This window comes from Trifolium pratense, linkage group LG2 (assembly GCF_020283565.1).
Source record: "Trifolium pratense cultivar HEN17-A07 linkage group LG2, ARS_RC_1.1, whole genome shotgun sequence".
NCBI classification, from domain to species: Eukaryota; Viridiplantae; Streptophyta; class Magnoliopsida; order Fabales; family Fabaceae; genus Trifolium; species Trifolium pratense.
Window position 1 is genome coordinate 65802497 of NC_060060.1, and position 22289 is coordinate 65824785.

At 33.1% G+C, this 22289-nt stretch overlaps 2 protein-coding genes across 4 annotated transcripts; one reads left to right on the forward strand and one right to left on the reverse strand.

The window, feature by feature from the left end:
- The first annotated feature begins 4203 nt into the window (after positions 1 to 4203).
- On the forward strand, positions 4204 to 8921 carry LOC123906316. 3 transcript variants are annotated; one of them, XM_045956216.1, is made up of 3 exons: positions 4204 to 4516; positions 5080 to 5597; positions 7849 to 8921. In XM_045956216.1, exons 1-3 carry the CDS (start codon positions 4483 to 4485, stop codon positions 8704 to 8706), a joined length of 1410 nt encoding a protein of 469 aa, XP_045812172.1. In that variant the 5' UTR covers positions 4204 to 4482; the 3' UTR covers positions 8707 to 8921. The 3 variants fall into 3 exon arrangements, with proteins under 3 accessions (XP_045812172.1, XP_045812170.1, XP_045812171.1); XM_045956214.1 differs by having other exon boundaries at positions 4205 to 4516; positions 4928 to 5597; XM_045956215.1 differs by having other exon boundaries at positions 4205 to 4516; positions 4969 to 5597.
- Positions 8922 to 16463: 7542 nt separating this feature from the next.
- On the reverse strand, positions 16464 to 18019 carry LOC123906317. The gene is made up of 2 exons (XM_045956217.1): positions 17151 to 18019; positions 16464 to 17046 (listed from the first exon to the last, which is right to left on the reverse strand). Exons 1-2 carry the CDS (start codon positions 17796 to 17798, stop codon positions 16951 to 16953), a joined length of 744 nt encoding a protein of 247 aa, XP_045812173.1. The 5' UTR covers positions 17799 to 18019; the 3' UTR covers positions 16464 to 16950.
- Between the last annotated feature and the right edge of the window lie 4270 nt (positions 18020 to 22289).

Here is a 22289-nt window from a genome sequence, read left to right on the forward strand (position 1 = left end):
GGAATGTGATCTAAAGAACGATGGCTACCCCGCACCGAACGACGTTCATCCACATGTTTCACGGCATTAAAATCCCCACAAACACACACTCTCTTCCCCACTAGCGAGAGCAGCCGCTCCGAAATAGACTCTCACAGCCGTTGTTTAGCCAAATCATCACAAGGGGCATAAATGTTCGCCACAAAAAACTCCTCGCCAGACTTAGTGAAACGACCATGACACCACAACACATGCTCACGACTCTCTGTCAACCACATCTCCACCTCAGCAGAATCCCACAAAGTTAAAATCTCGCCCGAAGCCCCCACCGACGGACGAAAGGAAAACCCGTGAAAAGAGCTACCCCAAAGATTAGAACAAAGGAGAACGTCGCAATTTTGTAATTTCGTCTCCTGCAGACAGAGAATAAAGGGCTTCAGTTCCCCAACCAAATTTCCCACTGCCTTCCTCTTCTCTAACCCACCCAACCCTCTTATATTCCAAGAGACGATCTTCATTTACGAACACTCGCTCCCCCGGCCGAAGCAACCGGACCCCGACCTGGATTGTCCTTCTTGCCTTTGCCCGCCCTGGATAAAATATTAAACATATTCACGTTGTCTTCCTTAAACTTAACCCCAATCGCTTTTCCTATGCCCCAAACATCGTCCACTGCCATATGAGCATTTCCTTGAACAGCCACCCAATTCTTCCAGTCATTATTAACGGATCCGGATGAGGAAGACTCTCCACTGGAAACTTGGCGTCTCACTGAACAAGAGCGGTTGATATCGTCCCCACCCCTACGCCGCCGAACACTCTTTTTTAAAACTTTTAAGACCTCACGACGATCTTTGGTTGGCATCCTAGCGACTTTTTTAATATTATGAAGCGGGTGACGAAGGACCCCACTGGCCTTCCTTTTCAAAGGATCCTGATGCCCTTTCGAAATAAGACTCTGAGCAGAATGAATCCCCTTCCTCCCTTTTTTACTCGCTGAAAAAATCACGCCAGCATCCCCATGATTCTGATCTTTTAGCCATTCCAAACTCCATGGCCCCGAGATGACAGAACGTCTTGCCACAGGCGGACAAGAATTCGTACGTTCAATACGAATCTTCCGGACAGAGGGACGAACCTGATCCACCACCACAACAGGTGGCCTATCGGGCTTAACAGCCTGAACCCTAGACTCTTCCTGAGGGCTCAGCCACACATTAGATGAGGACTCAACATTATTAAGACCTGGATTCGGAGAAACGGGTCTCTGCTCCAACTCTTCCTTGGGTTCCCCTTCATTTAGCTTATCTACGGATTCTTCCTCACACAAGCCTTGAACCTCAGCACAAGCCTCATCATCTAGCCCTTCTGTTATATTGTTAATCAACAAGTCAACCTCACGACGAACTTCCGGATCCCCATGTCCCTCGCCACAATCTGATTGAGCCGCCTCCGATCCGCTTTCCTCCTCACCAAGACAATAATCTTCTCCCATAGCATACCCCCACTCCTCCACAATCTTAACCTTCACCTGACCACCATCTACTAGAACACTCTCTACTCTATTGATGATGTCCAAATCGGGTGTAGCTATCAGGACCCTAGCAAAATCAAGTCTGTCCTTTTCAGTTGAACAACAATCCGAGCGCAGAAAACGACCACAATCAAAAACACAGAGCTTGAAAAAATCCTCGTTCCAAGCGTGAAGTGGAATCCCGTATAGGCGAACCCACGCACCTCTCCGATAAGGTTGCGCATCTGTTTCCCAGCGTATCCAGTTCGAAAAGAATAGTTGGAAAAACTCTTTGGCTTTATTCACCGTCCCCAGAACATCCGTACCCACCAAGCTCCGCAAAAAAACTTTGTCAGCCCCCATAGGAATGAGAACCAAATCATTAAAACCTGCATCCGCGATTCTATCCTGCACCAAAGGTACCACCTCTCCATTGATTATGGTAGCCACTACACCGTTGCTAGCCAACTTCACATCAGCAGGTTTTGTGCGATAGCTCTTCAAAAAGCATCTACAATCCTTCACTGTATCTGCTTGCGTCTCAACCTTCTTAGGGAGCTGCACGTTCCCCACTTTTTGGGTTGTCTTATGGTTTAAATTAATCTTCCTAGTCCCAAGCTCCACAACTATGTCCCCCACCCGCACTCCATCCTTAGGGGCACTAATCTCCTTCTCCTCTCTTGGCACAAGAACATCTTCGCGAAATGAATGACACTCCGGAAGCTTGATGCCCTCCTCAGCAGTTTTGGATGTTTCAATCCTCACAGAATCTTGCTTCCCATCCTTCAAAAATGGAGCATTAACTTGTTCCATTTTAGCCTTTTGCGGCTCCATTCTCCTGCCCGCCCTCGAATCGCTACGTTCGAACATAGCCACGCTTGCTTTAACACAAAAATTACCGAACCAGACATTGTTTAAGGCATTCGTCATTTTAGAAACATTCTTAACATTAGAGAATTTGACGAAGCCATAGGGTTGGCCATACTTATTCCTCTTTTTAGCTACATACACATCCTCCAGAATGCCACAAACTTCAAACCCTTTTCTAAGAAAAAACTTTGGTAATTGCGCCGGAAAATTTGTAAAGTAAAAAGAGACATACCGCTTAAGGTTCGAACCCGAAACATAGTCATCACAATGCTTGATACCAACATTCACATCACCACCATCCTTAAGCTCCTTGCCTCGTCCTTCAAACACACCACCCACATTATCCTTGCCGCCTGCATACATACCACCGCCATCAACAAGCGACATCGACCTACCATCCTTAGAACGGCTACATTGCGATCTATTCGAGTCCTTCCCAACCTCCGTAAACCTTCTATCTCCTTGAGACATCATCCTCCGACGCCGATGAGCAGAACTAGAGCGTGAATTGTACCGACTGCGCACCGAATCACTGTCATTCTTTCTCTCAAAATCACGTTGCTGCAACTTCCTTCCATGAACAGAAATTGAACGCGATCTTCCAGCTTCAAATCGCCTGTTATAATGAACATGTTGTTGCACTTCATCACATCGTTCCTTGCCGCAATCAGTCCGGTCTCGTTCCGATCGATGACGATGATTCTTTCTCTCATGATCATACTTATGCAGCCGCCGTCCTTGATCAGAGGGAGAACGCGATCTGGAAGTGAATCCTGAAGCATGTCGCCTGTTGTTATAACGTAATCCCTGCTTCGCAAAGTCACATCGACCTGTGTTGTAATTAGATTGGTATCTTCCATGTCGACTGTGATCACGCATGCGATGAGACAGGAAGTTATGTTGATCGTGAAAGCCTTGATGTCCAGGTGGTGAAATCGATCTAGAAGAATAGTGAGTTCTGGTCTGCCTTGACAGAAATCGACCTCTGCCTTCCTCTCTACACCCTTTCCGACCTCGCCGTCTCACCTCGGTCCATTCTCCGCTATCTATCGAAACAACCCCCCGTTTCTGCCTTACTTCCGGTGAAGGCGGTGACCGTAACGGCTGCCCTAGGTGTGCCATAGAAGCACCGCCTCTCTCTCTCTCTCTACCTCTCTCTCTCATATTTTTTGTTTATTTGAACTTTGAGGTTAAGTTTACTAAGCGAGAAGCGAATATGGCGGCTCATACTTTAGCTAGGACAGCCATTTCTTGGTCTAGTCGCACTTACTTTAACGGTGTTCCTCGTTGTATTGAACCATTTATTATTAATGAAATGAGTTAAGTGTATTTGTTTTAAAAAAAAAAGTCACACTAACATTTTTTGCAATCCGTTCTTTCTTGTGTTGTGAATTGAAATTACAACTATGAATTATGAAATAAAGTATATTAAAATCTACTGTACATAAGAAGAAAAGAAAATGATCTCGTGGTGTTTATTTTCTCCATAAATAGGTCTTTAATTTTATTTAAAGACTAATAAAGACTAGTGTTTTACTACCTCACAAGATTTGGAAAGAGCAATGTTAGATGATCCATCATGATCACCTTTTGTCACATGAGTGTATTTAAATGTTAAGGTGTCCTATATACTGTCCTAATTTAATTGGACCAACTACGGTAAAAAAAAAAATGTATCTCTACTCACCCTATTAATGTGCCACTACCACCGTTTTCTTATCCTAAATTAAAAAAGTCAACATAAGTACACAACACGTACAAAACACAAACGAACTATAGTACTACACTCGTATTTATTTATTTATTTATTTATTTTAATTAAATACAAGTTCTAGAATTTTTCTCATAGTAGAGTAGCTACCAAATAAAGCCACAGTAAAAAAGTAAAAAACCAACTTTGGTTTCAAATCAACATCATCATTCATTCATTCATCACTCTCACTCAGTTCCAGATCCAAACGACACCAGAACTTAACTACCCTAAATAACCATACTTAACACCGTAATCTTACTACTAATCCATTTTTTTATGTTCCTTAGTTCGGTGGTTGTGCTTGTTCTTTTTTGTGACAGGGTGTCTGTCTTAGGTAGGTATTGAAAAAGAGTACCACAAAAACCGCATGTCTGAACATTCCTCAGTTCGGGTTGTACCAGGTTAGTTACATGAATTAAACTCTTTCACTTTTAGTTTCTGATTATTACTCCTTAAAGTGTTGTTAATTGTTATGCAATCTATTAGGGTTTCTTTTCTTTCCATTTTTTTACTAAATTCAACCGTTGTTAATTGTTTGTTGTGAACTTTGTTCTGTTATTTGCTTATTGGATCTGATTCTTGAGGTTACTCTCTTCATTATTGATTATTATTTGTTTATTTACCAACTAGGGTGATGATAATGCATTGAATTGCTTCAATTATTGTAAAAAAAAAAAAGTGATGAGATTGAAATGGGAAAAATCAGAACTGGGTGAAAGTGAAACACTTAATTGTTTTAATTTGAAGTTTTCTATAAATGTTTTTTTTTTTTGTGGTAATGAGTGATGAAATTTTGATTCTTTACCATGTAGGTTAGATGTGTTTGGTCACATTGTTCAGGTTTTTTGGATAGGTTGTTGTATTTTGTAAATTGCGGCGTTTTGTTGAAGATATAGAAAGGAAGAGAAAATGAGGATCAAGAATAAATACAAGAAACCAACGACTTTACGTTGTTGCGATGCAGGGAACAGATGTTGTTCTACTTCTGTTTTTGTATTGAGTTTGTTAGGATGTCTTCTTTTGGTTCAATTGTATTGCTATGTTGATCATACGGACAAACGTCGTGGTGGTGGTGGTGGAGAGGCTAGGTTGCATGTGAGTCATCATCCGCAAGTACGTGAGCTTCAAGAAGTGGAAGAGGAAAACCTTCATGTTCCCCCGCCGAAAGGAAAGAGATCTCCTCGAGCAGTAAAGCGCAGACCGAAACGGACAACTACACTGATTGATGAATTCTTGGACGAAAATTCCCAAATGAGACACGTGTTCTTTCCTGGTCGTAAAAGAGCTATAGATCCGATGCAGGTTGTTGACAATGATAAGTATCATTACTACCCGGGAAGAATGTGGTTGGATACTGATGGTCATCCTATTCAAGCCCATGGAGGGGGCATTCTGTATGATAAAAATTCAAGGACATACTATTGGTACGGTGAATATAAAGATGGGCCCACCTACCATGCTCACAAGAAAGGAGCTGCTCGGGTAAATCCAACTTTTTTTTATGAACTCTTGTTTTCTTTGCACATAATTATAGCTGTTATAACTATAGGGTTTTATGTAGCTTTAGGTTTTACTATAGTAACGTTATTTAGTGTGCGATGCACGGGTGTGATGCGTTGTTTTATATTATAATTGGAGAAATTGAAACAATAAATATTATTAAAATAATAAAATAGAGAATCTGAGATTCAAACTCCAATCATAGCATGGTTGAAGTGTTTTCGCTTAATTAGTCCACAAATAAAAATATCAAATTTATAATTAATTAGAGCATCTAGTTTTATAAATCTATAAATAGGGGATTTGATGAACTCCTCAATAGTCATTCTTTGTGTTTGCATTAAATCATCGGCTAAAGGAACAACAACGGGATCGATAATCTGACTCACACCTATTATTTGGAAGTTAGTATAGAAGATCACTTAATTGACAAAAAAAATGAAAATTAAAATGACACATTTAAATGATACATAGATAATAGATAATTATGTCAGATTAGAATTACCATAGGAATGCTAATTTGAATTACTCCTCACAAAAGACCTACAGATTCGTAAAAGAGGATGAATCATATGAACAGAGAAATGACACAAATTAATGTGAAGTATTTAGTTTTGAAAAAAATTCATGGGTGTAATCATCACAATACCAAAACCACTAAAAGAAAGAGATTAAAACAAAAATTATGAAGAAGAAGAAGAATGATGGTTACCCATCATCTGCAAAAAGGAATATTACAAAACAATGGTAACAAATAATCATATAATTTGAATGAAGAGAAGCATAAAAGTTGCATGAATGAGGGTATATATATATATATGGGTAAGGGATAGGCACATTTAAGGGGAAAAAAACTTGAAAAGAGCATATGAAAAGATAATGCATATAAATGGTGCAATATGAAAAGGAAAATGAAACTGATACATAAATGTTGATTGGTAGGCATTGGAAGAGGAGCAAGAATTAAATGAACTAATAAATTGAGTTTTAGAGAGAAATAGGAAGTGATGTGGCATGATAGAGTGATTTAATTGGATGTATTGGATGACATGGCTAAATGAAAAAAAATTGATTGGTTTAAGTGGATTAGGGTTTAGATAAGCATTAGGATAACTATCTAGGAATTATATATATAGATGAGGGAGTAAATCATGAAACTCACGATTGGAAACATGGCAGTCCGCTAGTCACACATTTTTCAATATTAAGAAAAAGTACTGGCCTTTGATGGAAAACACGGATGCTGGTTAGCGTTATTCGCGCGACTTTTGTAAATTCTTACTTCATACTTAAAAGTACATCCCTTTTTACAATTATAGAAAGTTCATGTCTGTTCAAGTGGCTGGCTAGTGTCTTTTTATGCTGGTGCAAAGTTTACATGGTTGTATCTTCTTGGTTAATTGGAAAAGGGAAAACAATAATACCTCCATGTCAGCGAGAAATCACTTGATTAGAGATGCATGTTCGACTCTCATATCTGCATCGTTCGTTTACTTCTAGTTGCATACTTAGAGAGGCATTTATCTTGTGTTAGATTATTGTTTTAGGTGTTGTGCGCTTCATGAGAGCTTTAACTAAAAAAACCAGCAAGTATTTCCCATGCATGAGCATTCCTAGACACATCCTTAGCTTTAATTGGTGGAGTCTTTGGCGAAGAAATTGTATGTTTCAAAGGTCTCATTTTGTTCTGTGATTTGCAAAAGTTGGCATAAATTTTCATTCCGTGAAAAAGGGATATATAATTATCTTTCAATTTGACTGGTGAAGATATTAACAAAGTTAAGGTAGCGTTTGGCACATGGATAGAACCAAATAGGACATTCTGTGTTTTTTACCTTGTCCTGTTATATTCTACTTTTAATATACACTAATATATCAACCAATCTCCACCTAAACGTCTTTTCAATTTGGATGAAATGCAAATACTAATATATAGACAACTTTTATTTTGGTAAAGGAAAGAATGAAATAATTCTTTTTAAGAAATAAACCTATCAGATTTGGGTCGAAAATAAATTTTTTATGGTAAATTTCCAAGATGAAACATTATGCTACAACAATACAATAATTCGGGCAATCTTGTATCTATTTTGTTCTTCACTCCATCCTTTCTATTAGAAAGAGTAAAGATTGTATGCTAATGAGCTTATACATTTCTGTTGTTTTTCAACAAACCTTGTATATTCACTTTGATGCATAACCTTGTCCTAATGATTCTTTCTTTATCATCCAGGTGGATATTATTGGAGTTGGTTGTTATTCTTCTAAGGATTTGTGGAGCTGGAAACACGAGGGGATTGTATTGGCAGCGGAGGAAACAGACGAAACCCATGATCTGCACAAGTCTAATGTGCTCGAAAGGCCAAAAGTGATTTACAATGAGAAAACTGAAAAGTATGTGATGTGGATGCATATCGATGATGCTAACTATACCAAAGCATCTGTTGGCGTAGCAACCAGTGATACACCCGACGGTCCTTTCAATTATCTCGGTAGCCATAGGCCTCATGGTTTCGAAAGCAGGGATATGACAGTTTTCAAAGATGATGATGGTGCTGCATATATAATCTACTCCTCCGAAGACAACAGTGAACTGCACATCGGACCCCTAACCGAAGATTATCTCAATGTAACATCCGTCATGAGAAGGGTTCTCGTGGGACAACACCGAGAAGCACCAGCTCTATTCAAGCATCAGGGAACATACTACATGATCACATCGGGTTGCACAGGGTGGGCCCCAAACGAGGCACTGGCTCATGCAGCCGAGTCGGTTATGGGACCTTGGGAAACAATGGGAAATCCATGCATGGGAGGAAACAAAATGTTTAGACTAACAACTTTCTTTGCTCAAAGTACTTTTGTGCTACCGATTCCTGGTTTCCCTGGAATGTTCATCTTCATGGCAGATCGATGGAATCCAGCTGACTTAAGGGACTCGAGATATGTATGGTTGCCATTGATAGTGGCGGGACCGGCAGACGAGCCTTTGGAGTATAGTTTTGGATTCCCATGGTGGTCAAGAGTGTCTATCTATTGGCATAGAAAATGGAGATTGCCTCAAGGGTGGAACCCATTTCAAACAATGTAGTGTTGTATGTTGTACATTGATTCATAGTCATCATATACAAAAATACTTGGGTATATATATATATATGTGTTGCTTGTGAAGCACATTGTGCATTACTCATAACTGAATAGAAGAAACATGAAATCTCAATAACATTCAATGGTCAAGAAAGATTATCCTCTTGATCATTGGAGTTTTGTCAATAATCCAGTACTGGTGATTACTTTGAGCTGCAACATTGTGTGTAAAATTAGTTATGTATATGATTCTTTTTATGTGTGTTCTTTGTGTTGATTTTTTTTTGTTTTGTTCCCTTGGTTACTACTGACTATAACATATGGAATTGCCACACAAGCATGTAGGAGGTGGGAGCAGAATGGTTGTTCTTGGACAAAAAAAAAGGGAATGGTTGAGATTATATAACTAATGTGGCAAGTATTCAGAGATAAAAAAAATTAGATTTTATAATATCAGTATTCTAAGATGCGAACTGTTTTTTTATCCTTCAGTTTATACTATTTACATGTTCGCATCCTATGTTATGAGAGGTAAAATTGGAAGGTCAGGGACGCGTGAAATACTCAGAACGCGAAAAAAAATATGTTATTAGTAATTTTTTTTTAATGGCGAACTAGTTTAAAGACCCGTGCGATATACGGGTCATTGACTTTAATTCGATATTTAAGTTTATTATTATATTAATGTAGAAAATTTATTTAGAATAAAATATTTAAATTTGATATAAAATATTTTTAAATTAAATATAATTGAAACTATTGTGTTATTTTTTACAAAACTTATTTATCCAATTTTTCATGTTTTAGAGACAAATAATGGTCCCGTATATATTTTTTTTATCGAAAATTAGAAACTATATTAGGAATATCTAGTGTAATTTAGTAAATTTGATGGTAATTAAATTTATTTTATTATTATTAATAGTTAGTAGTAAATTTGGCAGTAATATTATTTATTTTATTTTTGATGAAAAATATTGTTTATGTTTTATTTTAATATAGTTTTTTTTTTACGTAATATAGTTATTGTTCTGGTGAACACTCAAAGGGAGTTATATTATTGATAAATAATGTTAATAATACCCTTGTTTAATCCCAATAACCTTGGGAGTTTTTTATTCGTTAGCATTCGATCCTTTACAAAATGAAGATATGGAGCTATTTATAGACTTCTAAGTCTTCTTCTCCAAGCTAAGATTCCTAGAAATACGGCCACCAGCTTCTTTTTCAGTGGAGTAGCGTAAGAATAGGGGTGATAACCTTGACCTCCAAGCTATGGCGGTTATGGGAGGTTGATTTCTTCGTTAAGCTGGTAGTTGTCGTAGGGAAGGAGAAGATATTTCTGACGACATGAAATCTATCCTCCTTGGCGTCGTGTCGTTCCCACTGGTTACGCCCGGGCCCTTTTTCGCCTATTGGATATTCAGAAGTTACTCAATTTGGGCCTATTTTCCTTTCTATACTAATTGGGCTTAATGGATATTTCTTTAAGCCCATTGCCCAATCCACAGGCCCCCAAGCACATTGTGCATTACTCATAACAGAATAGAAGAAACATGAAATCTCAATAACATTCAATGGTCAAGAAAGATTATCCTCTTGATCATTGGAGTTTTGTCAATAATCCAGCACTGGTGATTACTTTGAGCTGCAACATTGTGTGTAAAATTAGTTATGTATATGATTCTTTTTATGTGTGTTCTTTGTGTTGATTTTTTTTTTGTTTTGTTTCCTTGGTTACTACTGACTATAACAATATGGAATTGCCACACAAGCATGTAGGAGGTGGGAGCAGAATGGTTGTTCTTGGACAAAAAAAAGAGGGAATGGTTGAGATTATATAACAACTACTGTGGCAAGTTGTCAGAGATAAAAAAAATTAGATTTTATAATATCAGTATTCTAAGGCGAACTGTTTTTTTTTCCTTCAGTTTTTACTATTTACATACTCACATCCTATGTTATGAGGAGGTAAAATTGGAAGGTCAGGGACGCGTGAAATACTCAGAACGCGAAAAGAATATGTTATTAGTAAATTTTGTTTCAATGGCGAACTAGTTTAAAGACCCGTGCGATGCACGGGTCATTGACTTTAATTCGATATTTAAGTTTATTATTATATTAATGTAGAAAATTTATTTAGAATAAAATATTTAAATTTGATATAAAATATTTTTAAATTAAATATAATTGAAACTATTGTGTTATTTTTTAAAAAACTTATTTATCCAATTTTTTATGTTTTAGAGACAAATAATGGTCCCGTATATATTTTTTTTATCAAAAATTAAAAACTATATTAGGAATATCTAGGGTAATTTAGTAAATTTGATAGTAATTAAATTTATTTTATTTTTGATGAAAAATATTGTTTATGTTTTTTTTTTAATATAGTTTTTTTTTCTTCGTAATATAGTTATTGTTTATGTTTTTATTTCTATATTCCTATTTTTATGTATTCAGCTTATTTTTTCTATATTTTTTCCATAATTTATTTTTATTGGCTAAACTTTCTATAATCTTTTTATTGTTTTTTTTTGTTCCTATTTTTATGCACATATTCATGTATAATTTTTTTTTTGTACCCATCTTATTCTTTCTATATTTTTTGTTATTATTATTTTTTTATCTTATATATATATATATATATATATATATATATATATATATTAGTGAAATTACAATGAATGATATAAAACTTACAACGTAGTTAAAAATAATAAGGATAAATTAATAACTTTGATGGTAATCGATTTTAATATATCAGTAATAAATATGTTATTAGTAACTATTATGATCAGAAAATATTACAAAAAATCAAAATAATTAGTTGCAACTGCTACCTGACAACGCTGGTCCAAACACTTTCACACGAAGTGTGGCCTCTTAAATTGCATAAATTCATATTAAGCCTGAGAAAAATTAGATAATTTCGTCCCCGTGAGCTTAGCTCAGTTGGTAGGGACATCGCACTATATGTGCAGGAGCCCGGGTTCGAACCCGGGACACTCCACTTATTCACCTTTAAGGTGGATTTTCTAGCCATCAGGCTACTTGACAAAAAAAAAAATTAGATAATTTCTCTTTCGGCCTCCCATATTTTTTTTTCCCTTTTAGATTTCCTTTTTTGTCCTTAGATGAAAACTTCGGTTTCTATTTATCGATTTTTTTTTTCTTTGAAGAAAAACTTCGGTTTATGTTTTTCAAATTTTTCCTAAATTTGTACTAGAAAAACTTCGATTTCTGCGTTCCGGATATTTTTCAAGGACAAAATGAGCTTAAATTTTTCTACTATCTCCTGAAATAAAAAAAAATTAAAAGAAAAGTGTAAAATATATTTTTACAGAAAAATGTAGAGATAGTAGTAAAATTTAAGAGGGGAATAAGTCAGAACTTTCAAGCAAGAGAGTTTGATAAAATTGAGCATGAGAATTTGTGTTAGAATGCTACTTTACGCGCATCCTGAAATATCTCAGCCACTTTCTGAAATGATTAATTTAGCTCTCTTGCTTTTTAGGATGTGAGCACTTTTCGCACTCTAAGTAACGAGTGACAATATTTTTAGCTCAAACTCAACGTATGTGCCCCATGAATGAAAATATTATGAAAAAAAAGAGTTCGCATTCTAGAAAGCAAACTCGTTTACATTCTAGAAATCGAACTTGTTTAAACATATTTTTCTACTATCTCTACATCAATCTATTTTCTTCTTCGTTTAAACATAAAAATATATCCCACCAAATTCCGTAATAAAAAAACACAAAAAATCATATATCTTTTTGAAGATTTTAGATTTAAATATAGTTTAGATTTATATTTCAAATAAGATAATATTAGGATTTATGATTTATATTTCTGTTTAGTAAGGATATGTTTAGAATTTAGAATTTTTAGGATTAGTTTGTATTTTTTAAAAGATGTGATTTAGAAGTTTGTTATTTTTGTAGCTCTATATATAGAGTCATATAGCTATAAATAATATATAAGAAAGAAAAACAAGAACATGAGAGTATTCTCCAATTTTCAACGGCAAAGGGAAGGTAGTTGTTATGCTTATTCGTGGTCGATACGATTGCTTATATGGAGTGTCATATGTCATACCCTAATTTTGTCCTATCCCCATTTTTCATCATATTTTATTTTCCACATATTCCCATTATTTTATTATTATTTCAAAAATTCAAAAAAATATATTTTTATATTATTTTTGTTCACCTTTAAGAAATCACAATCCACTACCAAAATTCCACCTCTACCCCAAATAAAAACCATTCCACCAAAATACCAATTTGACCAAAGTCAACGCTTCAAAAAATATGAATAAGTAACCAAAAAAAGTACCAAAACCACAAAAAAGAATATACAAAAAAAATTTCATTACATCCCTTCATTCTCATTTAGAACATTCTAGAAACTGACCACATCATCAAATTTTCGTGCTCCTCATAACCATTGGATGATGATCATGATTCAAGCAAATAAAATCACCACCATATCATAAAAAATTCTCAAAAATGCCACCAAATGTGCAATTTCATTTTAATCCTTCTTGACCTAATTTCCTTAGTCTAGAATGTACTCTTTTGCCTCTGTATAAACAGTGGTGAATGATTTTAAAAATAAAGACTATAAATTGTTGCCATTTTTTTAAAAATAAAAACTATAAATTGTTTTGATTTTTTGAATGATTAAATTAAGTCTCACAATTTTTCTCAAAGATTAGCATGAAATGTTTTTTCTCCATAAATTATATATCCTTTTGTGCATAATTGCAGGGATTAATCCCTTGAATCTTATGAGATTCAAACATATGACAAACTTTCTTAAAAGTTTTAATATTGCTACATGCTCAAATCAAAAATCTAATTCATGATATTGGTTAAATTAGAAGAGAGTCGCAGCATCGCATCTAAATGTTCTCAAGTGACTAGCATGGATTCACTCTAAATCCATTCCATTTAATTTTAATTGCAATGTTTGGTCCTCGATTTATTTATTTATTTATTGTCGGCAAATTATAATGATTCCATTATTGTAGGAAAAGAAAAATATTTCCTTTTCCAATACAGATTAATACATACAGACAGAAAGACAAAGATCCTGAAGTTGAATTGGTTTGAAAATATGTACTGGAGTTAGCTTTCTACATGAGCTTGGTCCCATTAAAGTATAAAGAAACATGACAAAAATGTCATTGTCATTTCTATTGTTATACAAAAAGTATACTAAAGCTTAAACCTGCAGAAGAAGGTATGGGCCAACATCAAACAACCTTTAAAAAAACACAAAAAATAAAGCACTTATATATAAATAAATAAAATTTCTATATATATTTTTTGAATTAAAGATGTAAAAGAGTGGAGAATAATGTATGTATATATGTTACTAATGTGATAGAAGTGATAGATACTTGGATTTCTTAATCATTTGGTCCTGAGTTCGATCTCCAGCCGATGCGTATGGAGAAACATTTGTTGAGAGAGGTCAATCACTTAAATAAATTTTAGTTATTTTGTGGGGATTAGTCTCTATAATTACGCGTGTAAGATATTTTTGGTTAAAAAAAATATATGTATATATGTAATATGTTAACGTGAAAGGGGGGCAAAGTCTGATCATAACATCAAGATATGCAAACCCTTAAAAGATGAACCCACTATTCATATTATTTCCTTTTTCATTGTTAATAATGTACTAGTACCTTACAATTCATTTGCTTTCATGGGAAAAAGGAGCTTCTTATGAGTCCCCCCACCCCCACACAAAGTCACACACTTTATTATCTCTAACCACCACCATGAAATAACGAAATAAAAGAAATTTGGATTCTATGTAATTAGGGTATTATGCATTCACACAATTGAAATAGAGTTTAATTGCTGTGCACCGTCGGTGTAATTTTTTTTTACACATACATCCAATGACGCGTTGCCACATTATTTAATGAATGTGACACATCATGTGTTTTTAATGACCATACATGATGTGTCTGTATATTATTGGACGCATGTGCAAAATATCTTTACACCGACGGTGCATATAAATTAAATTCATTGAAATATTACTTATTGTTCGATCTTAATCAAACAATCTAAAAAATGTATGAGCTTAAATATGTGGTTAGGGTGTTTGTATTCACGTAATTGAAACATCAATTATTATTTGATCTTCATTAAAAAATCTAAGAAACATTCGAGCTTAAATTTAGATTTTGTTAGATTTTAATTAAATAACTAATGTTCGACGGTGTGAATGGGAAAGATTCATCTATAGGGGAATTTTGTGGTAATAGATTTTCCGCAATAACAGCAGGACGATGTAATTGATCCGAGTTATCTGATTGCCTATCAACAGTAGTGTAAAATAGATATTTAAATCTGAATCGTCCAATCTGCAATCAACGGACATGATTGCTTACAACAATGAATCTGTATCCGATCGAGTTTTGTGGGGCCATAGAAAAAGAGAAAGCATATGATGATGGAAGAAAATATAAAAGAAGATGAAGACCATTTCAAAGACACCGTGCTGGCCACTCAATGAAACCATACACCTTTTAATGAGATTATATTCCCTAAAGCATTAACCCAACTTGATGGCCGTCCTAAGATTCTAATCTATTGCTTATTGCTTATATAGATAATGACTTCATTTTCTGATGGTTTATATATGGACATGTGTAGTACATTTAGTTTAGTCATGACTAATTAATTATAATCACCTGAAATTATAATATTAGTAAAGTCCTAATGAAGATGATATCATCTTCACACACTAAAATACCAAACTTTGAAGCTAGCTTCCTTTGGACAAATTTAAGAAAATAAATTAAGATTATTATTATGGTAGGGGAGGCTAAGTTTGGCTAACTACTATTAATTAATGATCTTAAATTAAAACATAAAATATTATTCAATCAAAGTGTTGTCCTTCTTAACCATAATATGTCTTGAGTCTTGACTTAGTTGTTAGTTAATTACATACAAAAACAATTGTGCTGGTCAAATCTATACATCAGAACCAATTGCTTATAATTAGATTAACTATATATAAATGATCAAATCTATATCAAAATGATCAACTACCATGTACCTGGTCAATAATATATGCTTGGAAACCTATAAATTTGGATTGTGACATTTTGTTATTTTAGACTAGAAATTAAGAACAATAAAATAATTAATTGTTAATTTCACAACCACCGGATGCATTACTATTTTCCTTAGATTATGAAAAGTTCCTAAGTTTTTTTTTGTTGTGTCTTAGCTGAAAATGGTCCCAAGTTTTATGATAAACTTAAAAAGAATTAAAAGTGATTACCCTACTCACTAAAAGTTGGGCAAAAAGACTTATTCAAATTCTAGCATGAAATACTCGGTTCAAATTTAATATCATGCTTTACATTTTTTTAAATTATCTACACTTTTAGAAAATTACAGATATATATATATATATATATATATATATATATATATATGGCTGAACTAAATTCTTGAATATATTTTGGTTCCATATAGTATGGGATGTCATATTCTTTTCACAAATATTCATAGTCATAGCACTATACAACTGAAGTATATCTCAATAAATTCAATCCTAATATCATAACTTATAGTACTATATTTGACAAACTAAAAGAATTATCACAAGTCTCAAAATTAATGTAACTGTGATTGAACTCAAACATTTAACAGAGTGAAATTTATAAATGATCAGATTCAGACGTCTGATTACTAACATAACATATTAACAACGAAACGATAAAGAAATGAAATACTATTAATAAATAATTTTTTAAAAAAAGAGTAAATTAATTCATGATTTGTTTTTCATTAATCAATACATGCAAAGTATTTTGGTCTTACTTACCAAACTCAAAAAATAAACCCCATTACTAAATGTCAAAAAAAAAAAAAAAACCAAATTCCCAACCTTCACTTACACACGTGCTAAAAGAACCATAAACACGTGCGAATCAAGGCCTCCATGCACTAGCCCAAACCACCGGTTGTTCCTTCCACGACAAGAATATTCCGGCGTCATTACACCGCGCCATAAAACCAAAAACCCATCATGGACCCGGATTTGCTACAGTCCAAAAAACACGCAGTTTAACGCAGTTTTAATCTCGTCCATTAAATTCAGATCGGGCGGCTTAGATTAAAAACTGGGTTTTTCTAATCAAATTGATCTCAGCCATTAAAATCAAATCGGACGGTTTAAATTGAAAACAGCGTGTTACTGTGTGCTAATTTGACAGCACCAAATCTGATTCCGTCTTCTTGATGAAAACACTAGTCAAGACCATCTTTGACTGCAGAGAAGCCTTAAGTAACTTGATACCCTGTTACAAAAAATACAAAAAGACATAAATCTAAAGAACTAAATAAGACTGATTATGTTATGATCCAATGATGTCGCTTATTTATGATACCGTATATACTTTACCTCTTCCATTCCGATCTCAACCACCTTTTCTTCCAAGGTGCCAATCTCTTTGACATTGAACTTGTTCAACAGTGTGATGCAAGATATAGTTGACATGGGCTGAATCACCAAATCATCCATCACCATGTAGGTTACAACATCTTTCACAAATCCACTCTTAATATTGGTAATTTTCTTTGCAGCAACCTTATTTCCAACATAATTAACTTCATTGTTCATAATATGGCAGCAATAATTATACTCAGGACTGCCAGGACATTGAGTTTTGTTATCATATGCCACCTGGAAATTACACTTATTTGTGCACATGTATAACTTAGATCCTTGGTCGTTGTCACTGGAATCGTTCTGAGTAAGGAAGCCTGAGATTTCAGTTGAAGAGCTTTGAGCTCTTGGGTTTAAAAGAACATCCTTAGTTTGATCTGGGAGCATGTAATTCTGGTTGAGATTTTCAACACTCTGATACAGATTTCCTAAGCTACCAACCATGCCATTTGAGCTTAGCAGCTTCACTACAGTACCTATTGGCAAGCATAGCAAGTTTAGCAGAAAGTCTACTACAGCTTTTGAAGCTTCAGCAAAGAGAACTTTCTCATTCTTTGTGTCAATGAGAAGTTTCATGGACACTTTGGTGGAAGAAGAAGCCATATTGAATGGGAGTGTACGTTAGAAGCAATAGAAAGGCTATTTATTTATAGGAAAATTCATAGACTTGCAAGTGGTTGCACAATTAATTAAAATGAGGAAGATATATAGACACAAACTTGTAAATGTAACTTCCTACTTATTGCTATAATGTGGAAAGCCAGAAGTCCCTTGCAATGAATTTCATATCATTAGTTTAATTTTTGATGGACATGTCATCATTATCATTATTATCACTGAAGTAGTAGGTTACAAACTAGGAGATAGTCTTATGTGGTCATGTCACCAAATAATTTGGATTTGGTCACACTCACAAAAGTGAAATAAATATTTAAAAATATAATTAAATAATATTTTCTTTTTAAATTATTAAATGATTTGATATTGTTTTGTGAGTGTGGTCACGTGACCACAAAAGAATATTTCTACAAACTAGTAGATTTCTTTACCTCAAAAGGTCTAGATTAACTAGTCCCACACCCGTGTGATGCATAGGTATTATGAGGTATTTTATATTGTAATGTTGAAAAATCATTCGTATAAATTGAAACAATAATTATTATGAAAATTATAATAATAACATCAACAATAACAAAATAATAATAAAAAAAAAAGTGATGTAAATATAAGATAGATATTAAAGATGTGTTTATACTTTTCGAAAAGATTACAATGGATCCTATTGCGTCTACCAAAATAAGTTGGTAATCCATAAATTGTCATGTCGCTATGAAAACGGTTTGTGGTCATACTCATACATTGTGCATTTGATTCTTAATTGGACACTATAATTCAATATATAGTATAAAAGATTAATTAGTGCGTATAATTTAGTAAAACCTATTATTATTAGTTGAGTGGGTGTATAATGAAAAGTCATAGGTATATAAATGTATGATATGAAAAAATGTATAGAGATGACAATGATGTAAGTAGAAGTGATGTGACATTATTGAGTGGTTTAATTGGATATAAGTAACTGACGTGGATTAGGGTTAGATTAGTGGTTGCATAACTATCTAGAAATTATATATATAGATGTTTATACATTTAAAAAACTTATTTATACATCACATTTGAAGTTACTTTGGTACTTTCTTCATTAACATTGATTAACAATATCTTTAACTCATTCTTCAAAATAACTATGGAAATGATAACATATAATTGACCATGGAAAACAATCGATGTTGAAACATAAGTTTTTATTTATATTATAAATCTCATTGGAGGATTCTGAGTTGGATAAACTACTTCATTATCTCTTACCAAAAAACTATTTGATTCTTAATTGGACACGATAATTCAATATATAGTATAAAAGATTAATTAGTGTGTATAATTTAGTAAAACCTATTATAATTAGTTGAGTGGGTGTATAATGAAAAGTCATAGGTATATAAATGTATGATATGAAAAAATATATAGAGATGACAATGATGTAAGTAGAAGTGATGTAACATTATTGGGTGGTTTAAATGGATATAAGTGACTGACGTGGATTAGGGTTAGATTAGCGGTTGCACAACTATCTAAGAATTATATATATAGATGTTTATACATTTAAAAAACTTATTTATACATCACATTTGAAGTTACTTTGGTATCTTCTTCATTAACATTGATTAACAATATCTTTAACTCATTCTTCAAAATAACTATGGAAATGAACATATAATTGACCATGGAAAACAATCGATGTTGAAACATAAGTTTTTATTTATATTATAAATCTCATTGGAGGATTCTGAGTTGGATAAACTACTTCATTATCTCTTACCAAAAAACTACTGTATTATCGAATTTGACATTTATATTAATTTGAAACTTATTGGAGTAAAGATAAATCAACTTAACTCATACTCAAATATCGAATATGATAAAAATCATACAGGGCGACCAACTCCTTATATTTATAAAGATTGGACAAAAGATTATTAGCAAAAACATTAACTTTTTTGAAAAAAAGACAATAAAATACACAAAATAATAAAATAAAAAAAAAATTTTAAAATGAATAATAACCCAAAATATTAATAATAATAATAATAATAATAATAATTACAATTAGTACCCCACATTAAATGGATGTAAGTGGATGATGTGGCTAAATGAAAGGTTTTCATTGGTTTGTGGATTAGGGTTTAGATAGGCAATTCCACAACTATCTAGGATTTATATAAACCAACCTAACTCATACTCAAATATTGAATATGATAAAAATCATACAGGGCATACAGGATTTATATATATAATACATGACATACAAAACAGAATAATATTCAAGCATATATGTAATATTGAGTCTACAAAAAATATGGAAATTATCATTCAAACATCCATGTTTCATCTTTAAATCTTTAATAAACCAACAAGACAAAAAAAAATTGAGTTCACCAATTGATAAATTATTAGAAACTAAAATCATGAAATTAAATGACTTTTTATGTATAATCTATGGAGAAGAAAATTGAGATAGTCTCTACCAAAAAAAAAAAAAATTTGAGATCGCGACTTATTAGTAAAAATTAAGTGTAAACAAAGAATTTTTTTTCTAAAGTATTTTAATCCGATGGACCGACCTGTCCCGTCTCCGCCCATTTTTTAGCAAGTTAAACAGGTTAGATCAATTAACGGTGGTAGACTCATCTCATTCAAACCTGTAATGAAAGACGGGCTAAACACCGGACAGTTTCTCCCCCTACATCCCACTTTCCTTTTTACCCAAAAACATGTAGAAAAATTCGAAAAACGTCTTCCAAATTTTTTTTAGTGTAAATTTTACTGAAATTTACACCGAAAGAAACTTCGAAAAATGTTTTTTTGAAATTTTCTGCATATTTCGGAGTAAAAAAGAAACGTCGGAGGTGAAAAGAGAAAAATTCTAAACACTGACCCATGAAATAAAAGTGAAAATGGATTAATTTGGTCTGAGAAGAATAAAAGTGACTTTTTATTTCTAAGAAATAAAAACCGGAATAACTTGGTCCTTACATGAACCATGCCATCAGAAAAGAAAAAGGAAGGAACAATTATCTGAATAATGTATTTATATAGATAACGATTTCTTGAAATCTAATGAAGAAAAGAAACAGAGTATGAACGATTTATAGAAGAAGAAATTGTTTAGGGACATTTTTCTTAAAGACCAAATTATCTAGATTAATATGATATTGGTATGAAGTTTTCAAAGTTCTTAACTATGAATAATGTATGTTCGAGAACATGTGGGGAGCACATGCTTAATCGAACCAAATTATCTATTTTTAAATATCATGTTATTGTTTTGTCAAAAAAAAAAATCATGTTATTGTCGTAGATTAAATTATTATTATTATTATTATTTATATTAATCCTTTGATTTCCAAAAAAAGAGACATCGATAATCCATAGTTTGACGTTGAGGTAAATAAAGTCTGAACAAAAACTGTTTCTATTAGAAATCGAACTCAGATTATTTTGAACAATTCGTTCCAAATGGATTAATTGTCTTGGTTATCTCTTTTTAATTATTGTTAGAGACTTAATTGTCTCTTTTATGAGGTAATTCAAGTAGGGGGAAAATTGTTGCCATTTTTTTTTTAAATAAAGACTATAAATTGTTTTTATTTTTTTAACGATTAAATTAAGTCTCACAATTTTTCTCAAAGATTAGCATGAAATTTTTTTCTCCGTAAATTATATAACCTTTTGTGCGCAATTGCAGGGGTTAATCCCTTGAATCTTATAAGATTCAAACGGATGACAAACTTTCTTAAAAGTTTTAATATTGTTACATGCTCAAATCAAAAATCCAATTCATGATATTGGTTAAATTAGAAGAAAGTCGCACCACCGCATCTAAATGTTCTCAAGTTTTAATATTTTTATATTATTTTTGTTCACCTTTAAGAAATCACAATCCACTACCAAAATTCCACCTTTACCCCAAATAAAAACCATTCCACCAAAATACCAATTTGACCAAAGTCAACGCTTCAAAAAATATGAATAAGTAACCAAAAAAAGTACCAAAACCACAAAAAAGAATATACATAAAAAATTTCATTACATCCCTTCATTCTCATTTAGAACATTCTAGAAACTGACCACATCATCAAATTTTCGTGCTCCTCATAACCATTGGATGATGATCATGATTCAAGCAAATAAAATCACCACCATATCATAAAAAATTCTCAAAAATGCCACCAAATGTGCAATTTCATTTTAATCCTTCTTGACCTAATTTCCTTAGTCTAGAATGTACTCTTTTGCCTCTGTATAAACAGTGGTGAATGATTTTAAAAATAAAGACTATAAATTGTTGCCATTTTTATAAAAATAAAAACTATAAATTGTTTTGATTTTTTGAATGATTAAATTAAGTCTCACAATTTTTCTCAAAGATTAGCATGAAATGTTTTTTCTCCATAAATTATATATCCTTTTGTGCATAATTGCAGGGATTAATCCCTTGAATCTTATGAGATTCAAACATATGACAAACTTTCT

What these genes read in the sequence shown, in the direction of transcription:
- LOC123906316 (XM_045956214.1), top strand. Translation starts at nt 5,025, where the DNA reads ATGAGGATCAAGAATAAATACAAGAAACCAACGACTTTACGTTGTTGC. An exon ending in ACAAGAAAGGAGCTGCTCGG is followed by an intron (nt 5,598 to 7,848) that starts GTAAATCCAACT and finishes TTTATCATCCAG; the next exon opens with GTGGATATTATTGGAGTTGG.
- LOC123906317 (XM_045956217.1), bottom strand. Translation starts at nt 17,798, where the DNA reads ATGGCTTCTTCTTCCACCAAAGTGTCCATGAAACTTCTCATTGACACA. An exon ending in TTGAGATCGGAATGGAAGAG is followed by an intron (nt 17,047 to 17,150) that starts GTAAAGTATATA and finishes TTTTTGTAACAG; the next exon opens with GGTATCAAGTTACTTAAGGC.